The sequence below is a fragment of the Bacillus rossius genome, chromosome 3, assembly GCF_032445375.1.
Source record: "Bacillus rossius redtenbacheri isolate Brsri chromosome 3, Brsri_v3, whole genome shotgun sequence".
Taxonomy (NCBI): domain Eukaryota; kingdom Metazoa; phylum Arthropoda; class Insecta; order Phasmatodea; family Bacillidae; genus Bacillus; species Bacillus rossius.
The window spans coordinates 18,410,270-18,424,657 of record NC_086332.1 but is presented as its reverse complement, the minus strand read 5'-3'; the positions used below and the strand labels follow the sequence as shown (position 1 = coordinate 18,424,657).

Sequence of the window (14,388 nt, the reverse complement as noted above, 5' to 3'; positions counted from 1 at the left end):
ATGTACCGGCTCTCGCCAGCACGTAAAGGTTCCGCGAGTTGTAGTTGCTCGCAGGTGTTCGAGCGCATGAAGAGCGAGCAGCCCGACTGGCAGAGCAGGCTCGTGTTCGTGTCTGGAGACTGCTCGCAGCCTCGCCTGGGGCTGAGCGACACTGACTACCATCACCTCACTCAACACGTCAACATCGTGCTGCATCTGGCCGCCACCGTCAGGTTCGACGAGACCTTGAAGGTGGCGATCGCCATCAACGTGAAGGGAACAGAAGAGGTCATCCGGCTCTGCCGGGACTGTGTTCATCTGAAGGTCAGTACTTGGCGCTTTGTACAGAAGAAAAAAAAATTAAGAGTAAGTAATTCAGTACTCGCCAGAGATGTTAACATCTAACCTAGGTAAAGAGCAAATTCATGTGTTCTTACGTTGCAAATACACTTATAATATAAAACTCAGGCCTCGAGTTCGAAATTCTTAAAAATAATGTCGAGCGTGTCTAATATACGCAAATTATGTTTTCAAAATACATGCGTATCACATGTAGTTTCCGCACCCGCCACTAGAATTCGCTGCAGGAGCAGTTACGTTGACTAAGTATTTAAAATTTTTATTGGGTACTCTTCTAGCTGCCCCACCCGGCTTCGCACGGCTATACTAATGGAATAAAATTAAGCCACATATCCCATTTACAGTAATGGTAAATAAAAAATTCAGTTAAAATTTATTAAAATGCTGTATAATGTACCGGAGAGAAAATGAATAGCACCGATGGTTTTCCGACTCGTGCAGGCAACGTACAACTGATGTACCCGTACTTCGCTACGGCAGTCTACAGGCAGATCACTCTTGCGCCGCTCATTATACATGCCCCTCCTTGTGGGTACGCCACTGCCGCGCGATGCCCGTTGCCATGGAGACGCAGAAGGCATGAACAATGCAAAACCCTGTTCTCATGCAGACAAAGTACCCACTGTTGCCTGGTTTTAACCACCCATGGGATCTAATTTTCGGAAAATGTCATCCTGCGTAACATAAGGAATAATACTGTGAAGTTTCAAGTCTGTAAAATATATATACTTCAAAAAAAGGGCAAAAAAACAAACAAATTAAACACAGAGAGAGGAAAAAAACAATAGTTTATGTTTGCGATTTAAAGTGATAAAAAATATTTAAATACTAATTGAACTCTTATGAGGGTACTGATTGCTTCGTTGTTAATACACCACGGGTGTTTTTTACTTGTTTGGGAAAATTAAGAATGATAAGGCATCTAGTGAGTGGCAACAATGTTAATAGGCAATAAGAAATAAACTTCTAGCGCCTACGGCATTGTCAACACACACTTCGTACGTGTACTGCATGTTGTATCTAACCCCCTCCAACGCATTTGATTCTAAATTGAACTTTTAGTAAGGATCCCTAATGTTATTGATAATATTATATAGCATATAGCCTTCCTCAATAAATGTACTATCCAACACTGAAATACTTTTTCAAATCGGACCAGTGGTTCCTGAGATTAGCGCGTTCAAACAATCAAACAAACAAACTCTTCAGCTTTATAATATTAGTATAGATAATGAAACGGCTCCGATAGAATCGAACAAGACTTGAAAAAATACCAAACGCCAACTTTGGACCTGATTTTAAACAAGGGAATTTTATTAAAATACTGCCCATCTTGTTTTTATTCACTAAACAGTTAATACTATAAAGTTTACCTTTGTAACTTTATTTCGCACCATCCTCCACAGGTGGCAGCACCGTGATTACACAATTAGGTTCCTTGACTTATGTCGCATTCATGAAATTACTCCCACCAAAAGCCGTGTACCGAGAACTAAGATGGTACACATAAAAAAATCAATGCGTGATAATTTAAACAACTTTTTGGTCTTTTCTCTACGTGCATACATCGACAAAACTCTGTTTCACTCTTAATCCAAGCATTTCAATTTCAAGATATCATTTCCAAACGTTTCAATGATATTTACACGAGCTTCTTGGCCTTTAGAAGGCAGTTGGACTGCGGAACGCTGATTGTAAATGAAGGCTATTTAGTGTTCATAATGATGCAAGGTAAGGAAGGCATGAAATGTTGTTTGGACAAGTGAAAAATTTATAGTGAGATGGAGAAACGTGGTATGGAGCAGGGAATATAAGTATACTGAAGGAATCACAGTACATCAGTTGCAATAATAATCAACAAATACAGCACACACTTGCCTATAGCTTGTGACGAAACCTCAAGAGTTAGACAGGGATGCTTATCTACTATGAACACAAAAATTTTGGTTTAAAATACATTTTTTATGGCTACAGAATTATACATTTTCCAAAGTAAACACATATCAAAGCTATCAGGGTAGATTGCAAAACCTATGACTGAAGAAATACATCAATGGATAGTTGACAGATAACAGTGTAAAGAAGGTTCGCTCAGACTGTAAATAAAACACTATCGTTCAGGCCTTCAATAAAACAAGGATAAGTAGTCTGTTTCACGTATGCAAATTCAAATCTGGAAGTTTATTCGGACACACTCACAAAAACAGTTTGTATAATAACAAATTTATAGTCTTTACTTTAAAATAGTTTCTCAGAGTTCTAGTTTTTTATATTATAAATGTTTCCGGCTATTAGTAACCCAGTGGTAGGCAACAAATCTATTCGAAGCACTGGGCCAAACTAGACAGATATTCACGGTGTTGGCAAACAATACTTTGTTTACAAAATTTAAATTTGACACAGATCAACGTTAAGTAAAATTATATGGTTGCGTTTCGATTGTTTATGACCTCCAATGGAGTAACAAGGAGTTGTTACCTGCGGTGCGCCGTGTTGGATGCAGCTGACAGCATAGGGAACACCACTAGGACGGCCGGTGAAGCGACCTAAGGCTCGTACACACTGCGCTGACGTTTCGTGTTAACACGCATTAACACGTGTAAACACATGTTAACACGTGTTGCAGAAAAATGTCGTCATGACTTTTATATGGGAGTGCGCACATTGTTGTGATGTGACGTGTTATGATGTGTTATTGCGTAAGCTGACGCGGAGCGCGTCATAACACGACATTACACGCGTCACAACAATATCTAGGCTCCCAGATTTTCGTCAGACGTGTTATGCGTCAGACACGAGTATGGAGGAGCAACTGATAGAACTTGTGCGTACGTACGAGTTGTTGTACGTTTTCAACAATTTAGTAGCTTATAAAACTTATTTTTCGTCATGCGGTAGTACATTAAGAACCTCTCCTCATCGTCCAGTAGTTGAGGCATCAAATGATGAAATTCGCCAACAATTGGCCTGTCTGCGTTTATAGGATGCATCCACTCTCGTTCCTTTTTTTTTATTTAACATGATGCATACTGCTACTGCACAATCTTCTTCTTCATCAAGTTCATCCATAAGTACAGTGATTTCAGCCATTTCAAATACCTTTCACAAAACCGTGCACCCTGTTCCGTATCAACACGTCATCTGACAGTATCAGAACAATGTGCACACTTTGCCGTGTTATGTCGTGTTATGTCGCAATCTGACGTGATGTGATGACACGTGTAAACACGTGTTAACACGAAACGTCAGCGCAGTGTGTACGAGCCTTTACTTACGACTATTGTTGCGCCACACTCACACACACCCACAGTCCTATAACACAGCCCAGTCTATCCTGTGTTGAATGCTAGGCTATAAGATGCTGCATGGCCCTAGGCCTAAAACAAAGGCAGTTGCTGTTTCAAAATTTCTAAGTTCACAAAGTCTTAATTGGCGCCTAAATACACCGCTGAGTGTCGTAGGTTCAGTCCGGTGAACTCCCCGAAGAAACGGGATCTAGCGTTTATATACCGGCGCCGGCGTACTGATGCCTTGCTAGGATTGGTCCAGATTTGGTAGCTGAGCACCTAATGAAACAATCGCAATAAACAACAATCCAAAATAAAAGTTACGCAGTGGTGCGTACATCATAACACACGTAGTAATTACGGGCGTATTATAAAAAGTTTTAAAAATGCACTAAATGATTAATATGAAAATACTTCCCGCGGCTTCCTGATTTCAGGTGTGTAATCCGCTTCCGGTTCTTTGAATATGTGTCCATGGAGTACTATGTCTGTAGGATGCTCTTAAAACGTAAACAATATAACAATGGAGCATAGTTCATGGCAGACACGCGAACGGGAGGCGACATTTCATAACGTTTATGTTTTTAAGGATTATGTTTATTATATTTTACTCAATGTGGGCCGTGTTTCAGCATAGAGTTCTTAGTATTAAATATTTTAGTATTCTGTAGTTGAAACAATAGGTATTATAATTTGAGGAATTCTTACGTAGTTTTAATTTTCTTGATATGCCAATTTGTGTGGTGAAAGCCTTCCCTTGCATATCTTCCCAGAATCTTGTTTAGTGTGGTCTACTACACCGCTTCTCCAAAGCGATCATAGCAAGCATAGTCTAACCGCTTCCCCCTTATGTTTTCGACGATTTCATACGAAGACACCAATACAGATCAAAGACCACCTACTAGATGTGTCGTCCGGTTATGTACATGCTCTTTTTCAAAGAGGATACAATTTCAGCGTAGCATTACTACAGAGCGCACACAGATCCCTCAGCGCGGGGATAGTGTTTCCATTTCTACCTTTCAATATGTACTAGTAAATTAAAGCTTTAAAACTGTAAACTTTAAATGCCAAACTCAATTACCTAAATTGTAAGGGACTAGCGTAAAAATAAAATACTATTTTGAAATTGTTGTGAGAAAATATATGCTTTATTTAATAGAATGAAAAGCATACAATAAATTTAAATGCCTTAAAGTGTTAAATATTTTAATAAACGTCGATACCCATCGTTTAATTAACTTAGGTTTTAAATTTATATTATTTACTCAATAATGTCTTATCATAATTTACTAAAGGTTTGTATTAGATCCCAGTTAAAAACATATACAATTTCCACGCACAAAAGTTTAACTTACAAGATATGATTCTAAAAATTTAAACTCTAAAATGTATGGATAAACATAAACTAAACACCAAAATTCTAAATTTTATGCAGGTATTATCTATGCGTACGCGCTATAGCAAGTACTAAAAATTGTCAATAACAATCAATAACAATATTTGACAAAAATCGCTGTCTGTAGGTAAACTTTTTCATCGAACAGCTTTTAAGTTGATAGATAGGTTGGCAGTTCCTAAACTCCTTAAGGGATTTTACCCCCAAAACCATGTAAAAATAGTGGGAAATCTAGTGATTCACACACAATATAGTCTAATATCCTCAAATATAAATCAATCATGGTTAAAAACCATTTTCAGCATTCCATGCACTTGAATGCAACTTAATAAAATACTTGTAATAAAAATAAAATACTCGAAGGAGCCAAATAATTCTACAGCGTCTCCGTTAACACGAATAAAAAATAAATAAAACTGAGTCTGACCCTAAACAGTCTATTCGGAAAATCTAGAATATAATCACAAGAACATCGATGAAATTTAGTCACTGCCCTCTTATATATTGAATGATAAGATGACAATATATATAAATGCAATAAATACAATATGATTAAATTAATGTTAATAATATTGTTTGGCTTGATTAAATATATTTTATGTTAGCCAATTCAGATTAAGTAGTCTTAGTAACTAGATCTAATGTATTTCATCTTAGAGATTCCCATTCCTTTCAATAAGCAAAAGTTATTTTCACTATCTACATGCTGTGGATCATACATTGTTTACTGTATATTGGACCCGTTCGTTTCTTCTGACGATGCCTCTACCTTAACTGTAACTTGATCACCTACCTACTTGAGTTGGTGGATTTGGATCCATTGAACCTTTGGTACATACATGTAAGGGCAAACATGTTAGACACAAATGGTTGTCTGATATAGCTTAAATGATTATAATTAAATATCCATGGCAATTTGTTAGTTATGTTTATTGTATGTGTCATCTTTCTTTTACACTGGGTAAGTAAAACTTAAAGTAAAGATTTATTTTTTAGACAGAATATTGTATTAAGTTGAAGTAAAAAAGGTTATTATAATTCTGTTATCTTTGAAATTAATTATATCACACATCATCAGGTAAAAATGTGTCTTGGGAAAGTAGAGTTTTATGAAGTAAAATAATCCATCTTGGTACTTACTTGGAATAGTTTAAGCGTTTAGTAATTTTGGTTGGGCAAATGTTTCAGGCTGCAGTGTATGTCTCAACTGCTTATTCGAACTGCATTCATCAGCTGATCAAAGAGGAGTTTTACGAGCCTCCCATGTCATTGGATGACTTATTTGCTCTTATGGACTCATTCACTGAACAGGAATTACACATGTTGTTCCCAAAGTAAGGATGCAACAGGATAAATAATTATATGTGAGATTTACAATAGTTACGTCTGCTTATATACGTTATGATATTGAAAACTTTGAAGTATGATGTATTTTTTGAATAACAGAAACAATTCTGATTGCAGAGTGAAATGTCGTTGGCCAAACACTTACGCATTCTCTAAAGCAATGGCTGAAAATTTGATATTAACTCAGGCAAAAGATTTACCTGTTTCGGTCGTCAGACCATCTATGGGTAAGTAATAGTTTTAGGTATTTTCACAGACGTAAGAAATCTCACATAAATAAAAACCCGTGTACATTTTTGAGTGAAATGTTGGTTCTGAAGTAATGTGTACGATGCCTCCAGCTTAATCCCACATTTAAGGCAAAAGGTTTTACTCGTCTTAATGCACATCAGAAACATTTTTACCCATTATTTTATGTACACACTCATAAAGACTCTGTTATCTTGTCAGTAATTTTTTTGCGTTCGGTTACTATTCCGAAAAACGCAGAGTGAACGACGGTGAAATTTTTTTCGTACACTTATAGGAGGCTGGTATGTGATAAACATAAGCTGCTTTTAGTATTTCTAAAATGATTGATTATATTAGTGTTTTTGTCTATTATTATTTTTGCATTGATAAAATATCTAACCAATGGTGAATGTCGATAGAATCAATCATTATATTAATGAGTGATTTAATCGATGCATTTTGGAATTTTTCGCGTTTTTCTAACTAATAATTATGAATTTCCAATATGGCATCCAAATGTCATCATCGAATTACTGAAGGCTGGTAGTAGAGAAATTTAAGCATATTTTAGGACTTACTACATTTTTATTGAAATTAATATTTTTACATTAAATTATTATTTTTGCATCTATCAAGTTTCGAAGCAAGGACAGGAACTTATTGAATCTATAAGTTAATCATTGCAGATATTTTTATAAATTGTAGATTTTTACCGAATTTCTAGATTAAATATTACTTATTTCAAATATGGCATCATATTTTCAATTGGTGGGTGCCACAGTATTATATAATACTGCAATCTAGCATGTAAAAATAAAATTAATATGATGCAGCACACTCTTGCAGATGTTGTGTGTACTGATTGATACTAGCACTCATGGTAGCAAGTACTGAAAACAAGATGGTGGTAGAACCCTCTAGCAGGTGATGTTTGTTTTATGTGACACCTGCGCTTTTGGCAGCGTGTATTATAAATAAAATATCATGGTCCTGCCTCGATTAGGTGATGCATTTATTAATTAGAATTCATAAAAATTAGAAGTCCGTAATTTTGCTTGTTACTTTTATATCCTTTATTTAATTCTCAATCAGGTAATTGTCTCGGTGGCCGTGGGGTTAAAGGCGAATTTTCCAACCCAAAGTTCAGATCTGTGATATTTCGAATCTCAGTGCTTTCAATGCATTTAAATAGAAAATATAATTTTTAAAAGTGTCGATAAGTTCCACAACAGCATTGGTAGCTAAAGGAACATCAACCTTATATCTACGATCCAAACACCAAAACCAAGATAATGGAATTCAAAATGGGGGCCTACAGCACACAAAAATATTAGCGGCATACTAAATGACAGCCTTTAGCAGACGAAAAAAGAATGGTGGCCACTAAATCATATTCGAAAAAGTGTTTGTGATGCTAGATCCAAAATGGCGGATGCTACATTAACCTCCAAGATGGCGACCTTAACGAAAATTTCATTTGTGACATCATAATTCAAACTGGTGGACAGTTATAGAAAACTAAATGGTGGATCAATATGGCGGATCAATATCGTGGATCCAGAATGGCTGCCGGGGCCAAGGTCAAGTTCATCGAAGATGGCCACCATGATATCACAGTCCAAGATGGCTGGCACCATTACCTCAAGATAATCTCTGTTCTCGGAGGACCTATGACAATCATCAATCCACAGCCTGTAGCCTGGGCCAGAAGGAACTATTTTATACTACTTATAATCTTAGAACCTTTGTTCTCGTACCTGAATACAAGACGTGTGCAATTTTAAAGACACTATTTTATCGACTTTATCCCCGAGAACAGTTGAATTGTGTTTATTTGGCAGTACAACTATTAACAATTATAGTGATAAGAAATGTTGAGTAATAATTTGTCCATCGTAATTACGGAGTAGGTATAAACAGTTGGGAATTATAACATCCCTTTACTAGAATATTGTTACGGATGCAAACAGGACCACCAAACATTCAATTTTGGAGCTGGCTGGCTGTCCTGCAAGGCCACTGGTGTAATGAGCGTATCAGGTGGCCTCCACTGACGTAAGGCATTCCATGCGTTCTTGGCCGTATTACAAGGGTCGTCACTACCTCCACCCTCCACCCCGTGCATCATCCTGCCTTGGTGCCGTTATCTATCACTGAGCGGCCTTGGGAATTCCGCGGGCCGCCGCGTGAAGTCACTGGAGCGAGCGACGCTATTCTTGACGCTTCGAGGATCGGGTCGGTCCGGGATGTTGCGACATGTAAAAGCTGGTCTCGTCGGTTCGAGAAGGGCACCACACTCTTCTTAAGCAGCAACGCCGGCCTCTGCGGCAGTTCCGAGTGGATACCGCCGAGCGAAGGGAAGTGCGATGTCGGCGAAGAGGGTCGGAGATCCCCCTGAGAGTGGTCCGATGAGGAGTTCGACTGGATCGTGAGAGGGCAGGGACTGAGTGGCGCGAGACTGTGTGTGTGGACAGGTGCGAAGTAAGGGGCGAACCACCGTTGAGCGTAGCTCCAGTGAGGAGTGCGAACTGCGGAATTTGACAGACTTTAGGTGACTTGAGGATAAACATTTTTATGTGCCAGTGATTTCAGTGATTTGAGATAGGACTTTTTTAAGTACAATTATTTATTAGTGTAATATTAGTAATCAATAAAACTGTAATAGAAACTAATTGGGCTATCCCTTACGAATCCAGTTCTCCCCACATTATAAATTGTAACAATATGTTTATGAATTTGTTACACATATTGCCACGATAGGGGATTTGATACACATACTCCCTCTCTTGCACTTGTGTACTTTAATTGTCCCCTTAGAAGGACTTTGGGAGACTGGTGGATCTTTTAGTTTCAAAGGTAAATCAATAAAAAAGGGCGATTTCGTCTGAATATAAGTGCCTCCATATTTATTTAACCATTAATTACTTTAACATCAATAATGAAAATACTGATTCCACAAACAGGTTAAAAAGGTAACTTAATTTATGTAGGTATATATAATGACAAATTATAAAATTCTATGAATTAGTTGACAGGTATATTAAACTTATTAAATTATATTAAGAAAAGTATTAAAATTACAACATTTAATGTATAAGCCCGCCCGAATTAGAATATTATTATTAAGATTATATTTGGCATACTTAGAACGGAATCAAAAACAATCAGTTATCATAAGCAATTCTCAGTTTTAAAATTTATCAAGGTACCGCAATAAATATTTTTGGATGCCCCTGTCTCTTTTTACGTAGTTATCTTCTGGGTACGCTGAAGACATCACAAAAATCTGGAGGACTGGAGATTTGACGTTAGCTGGTTGAAGGTGACGTGTTACATGGTACCGGGGTACCTTAGTCGTGCAGCTTCCCGGAGGAAGGAGTCGAGGGTGGTGTGGTCAAGTCCACATCTGGCCCTTAGACCCTGTCTACGAACAAGCCCGAATCGAACATGATCAGAACTGGTTCACAGACAAATAGTAAAATAGGCAGAAAATGCCCACTAAAAACGATGATGGTCGGGGAATAAAGTTTGACAAAAACTCACTAGACAGGGAGGTGGCTTCTGGCAACAGCAGGGTGCGAACCTCGCGAACTGGCGTGGTTGACGCGAACATCTTGCTGCCAACTCCCCTTATACCGGGGTAGTCGCACACGTCCGCACTCACCACGCCAGTCCCGCGTACGCGTCACCACTGACATACTGATAATGAGAGTGTTAAGAAATTAAGTTTAACAGACGCGCATCGACTGGTCTAACATTTGGCAAGTGCGCAAAAAAATATATTAGCATACTAAATTTACCGACAGTCCTGGAAACTCTATCGTGATAGGTATAATAATGAATTACAAAACCAAAGATGCTCAAACTTAAATACCGTAAAAAAGCAAAGGGACTTAAAAGGTAAATTCTAGGTATCATTTAAATTGGTATAATTACATTCACAGTGTAACGACATTGGTTTACAGACACTCTTGCAGTATAATTAATTCTAATCCAAAGTCCCAAAAAAGTCTATTACGGTGGAGGGGGGGGGGGGGGGACCGAAATTATGACGTTCTTTAGTCTATATAATCCAACCACTAAATCCCGTTGCCGCACTCTGTTTTCAATACACATCTTCTGTAAATCGTACCAGCCGGTAAAATAAAGTACTAAAATCCAGTTCTCACACTTACTTGGTACTGAAGCATACCTCTGAAGCCGGAGACTCCCGGGGTCGGGCGTAAACCCCACTCACTATTTGCGCCTCTAGCAGCGCAATGCTTCTGTGGCCCGTGCACTAGCCCCACACCATCGCGCGCTCGTGTACCACAACGTTTTTCGCTTCGCCAAACGTGCCATGGCATTACCGTCATATTCCCGTTAATTCTTGTTCATGTAACGTAACACAACTTCCCCATGGCTGGGATGCGATTCCTACATTAACGAGCAGTTCCGCGGCCGGCGGTCAAAAACACACTCCACGCAAATAGATGGCAGCCACCTCCCACTCATCACGTCAGCTGACGTCACCCCCCTCCTCTGCTACCACCCCTCACTCCGCTAGATCGTTCTCGTTACTTCTCGTACGTCCCACTACAGAGTAAGAGTACTTAACGTAAAATAAACCAATTACACTATTAAAAAGTTACAATAAATAAATATTAAAATACACCATTAAATAATATAAGGACATAAATAGTGTTATAAAAATTAAATCATCTTAGAATAAACTTTACGCAAAATAATAATAATAATAATATCCAAGACGACTGAGGCCGCCACAAGTGGCCTCAATCTCCAGAATTTAAAATCATAATTAAATTTAACAAAGTTTAACTACCTCTACCAACTATGCAGACTGATTAATTAATGATTAAAAATGCGTTGTAGGGAGAACATCCCTTGACTAGTTGACTACATATTTGCACGACGACCGGACTGAAGCCTTGTTGTGCAGCTCGCCGACTATGCGATGTTGTCAGTTTGCTTTCGCGGCGTGAAGTATTTTCGGGGCGGTAGCGACTAGTAATTAGAAAGGCAAAGTCAATCAAAAGAAAGGGAGAGACTTCGGCTTCCGGACCGAAAGGTTCCGAAGATTTTCGAGGGGGTGGTCGAAAAATACCGACTTTGATATCTCGAAGTTGGTGGTACTGGCCTATGTCCGCGCGACCTACTGAGGGCTGTACAAAACAAGAAAAGATCGACTCGCACGAGGCGACTGATAAAGCATTCAGCTTATGGAGGGGACTAGTGCAGCGCTCTGGTGGCTAGGGGCAATGTTTGTTGAATGAGGCGCCAGGAGGCAGGTATGTAACGGGAGTTAAAACACCAGGGGAAATAACTCTCAAATCTGCCGCATGAGCGCAGATGCGGTACCTTTGCAGACCGATGGGTGTCCTTGGATTCAGCCAGGGTTGGTGACCGACCAGTCAACTGGGTCTGGTTCCCTGGAAATCCTGGAAAGTGGGTGTGTGTTGGAAACTGCGCTGCTGTGGGAAATTAAGCACGAGATTTGCCGCTAGCTTGAGCCAAACGACTCGAGGGTGTGCCTCTGGGCTGCTTGCATCAGAAGAGCTCCTAGAAGAACGCTGAGATAAGCTGTCTTGATCACGGCTCGGAGGAGAATTACAGTCGACGGACATGCACCAAAGCGAGAATAAGACGAGCGCGCCTGGTGGGTCATTAGATGTTTGGCTAAAATGAGATACATCGCTGAGAAGGGATTGGGGAACTAGCCTGACAAAGATTAAATGGGAGGCGGAAAAAGTGTTAGTAGCAAAAAATACCGGCAAAATTATTTTTTAAAAAATTCAAATTTAGAATTGTGCCAAAAATGCTAATTGGTGGCAGAAATTCTAGGGTAATCCAAATAATTTTTTATTTGATATTACTATTATTGATGTGTGAGGTAAAATTCATGTGTAGGCTATGTTACAGTTAACTATGTTATTGGTTTGTATGTAGATATGTTTGTATATATCGTACTAAACAAATTATGGTAATTTGCATTGTTACGTATTCTATAAATTATTACCACCACTGATATTAGAGTGATAATCATTTAGTTTGGTCGAAGATTGTTTGCATGATTTTATAAAGAAGAAGCAGACAAAAATGAGTAAAACCTATGCAGAGTATTATACGAATTAGTCTGTACAGGTTACCAATATGCGGTTATTATACACAACCAAGGGTACAAACTACACAGTATGTTAGCATCAGTGACACACACAGAGCAATAGTGTAACACAGAGTGACGTGTTACATATAAACACACTACTCCGGTACTATTTAAGAAATAATCATGGTCTGAACGTTACTAACATACGAAATCTTGATGGAATTTATTAATGTTTAAAGATGTTTAAACAAAGAAAACGATGTTGTAGTTATGATAAAACAACTGTGGTTATATAAGTATAAGTTAAGAGTTTAATGAAACCATTATTCATGTAAATAATTTATGTAAAACATAATTTTTTTGTAATGAATATTAAAAGGTATTTAAACAGCAGAAACTTTAATATAACGTGCATTAAATAATGTGTACAAGGCAACGACAAGTTGCTCGCAAAGCACATGGAAGTTTTTAACAAAATTGATCGATGACAACAATATTGAATTGTCTAAAGCTGATTACTGTGGGAACTGTGTTCAGATATGGGGTTGCTATGGTTTGATGTCAGTTCGACTTCAAGCATCGAATATAAAATAAAAACTTATAATAAGTATTTGTATTCAGAGCTTTAAGTTTGTTGAAGAAAACTCACCCGATAACGAATAATTATGTGAGTGAAAACGTCGGTACGCATGATCTCGTATGCAGGCCTACATTTCACAGAACCTTGCTACTCACTATCTTTTAAAATGGGTCCACAGTTGTAAACACATACTACGAGCCAGTCCGCGGTTGGGTGGACAACATGTACGGCCCAATTGCAATCTGTTGCGGCGTGGGAACCGGCCTGATGCATGTGTGTCACACCGCTGAGGAGGCCGTACTGGACATTATCCCAGCTGACATGGTCACCAACTGCATACTAGTAGCGGCTTCCCAGGCAGATTACAGGTCAGATGAGTGTGCTCGCATTGTTTCAATTTTCATTCTGTCATAAAGAGTTTCACATAAATTTGGAAATCATGTTGAAATAATTAGTTGGTAAATATCTTAAGTCACGGCTTTTCCGCAAAGTGAAAATAATATTACATTACCATTATGCAACACTAGAGACGTTCCTGTATTTAATATATTCCTACTAGTTTCTCAGAAATCACCTTTTTAACACGCTTTAATTAGCTTCACCTGTATGTATGTTTGTATTTAATGGAATCCTCGAATCGATTTTTACCCACTTTAAAAAGTCAGATTAATTCGAAATTTTGCACACTTGTCAAGGACCGATGACAATACAATAATTTAATATTTTTGTTCCATTATCCTTATCAGGATCATCAGGATTAACGATTTCCTTCCGAAGAGGGAGCCTGAGAAACGGTCAGCACATCCAAGGAAGGCAGCGTGTGCGCAAATTACCCACTCCCAGCATGGGGATGTAGTGACAAAATATAATGTACCGGCAAGATAGTGACTAAAAAAATTGTATTGTCGCTAGCGTCAACCTCAGGGAACCAGGCACACATTCTATCGGACCGTTTAATTGTCTATTACTCGTGGGAACAATAATGAGATGTGAAATAATTAATATAAAGATTAAGAAAAAAGAAGATACAACACAAAAAAGAGGATATTGAGGAAAAACACAAAGTTAATAGAAAAAACATCAAAACTCTCAAGCGATGAAT

At 38.3% G+C, this 14,388-nt stretch overlaps 1 protein-coding gene across 2 annotated transcripts in view; it reads left to right on the top strand.

The window, feature by feature from the left end:
* The window catches only part of LOC134530300 (fatty acyl-CoA reductase wat-like), a 59,435-nt gene that overhangs the window by 5,437 nt on the left and 39,610 nt on the right, over nucleotides 1–14,388 (top strand). Inside the window, exons 2-5 of one of the 2 annotated variants that reach the window (XM_063365020.1) lie at nucleotides 55–303; nucleotides 6,214–6,359; nucleotides 6,490–6,599; nucleotides 13,465–13,654. In XM_063365020.1, the coding sequence (XP_063221090.1) occupies nucleotides 55–303; nucleotides 6,214–6,359; nucleotides 6,490–6,599; nucleotides 13,465–13,654 (695 nt within the window). The remainder of the gene's footprint in view (nucleotides 1–54; nucleotides 304–6,213; nucleotides 6,360–6,489; nucleotides 6,600–13,464; nucleotides 13,655–14,388) is intronic. The other variant, XM_063365021.1, reaches the window with a different exon arrangement.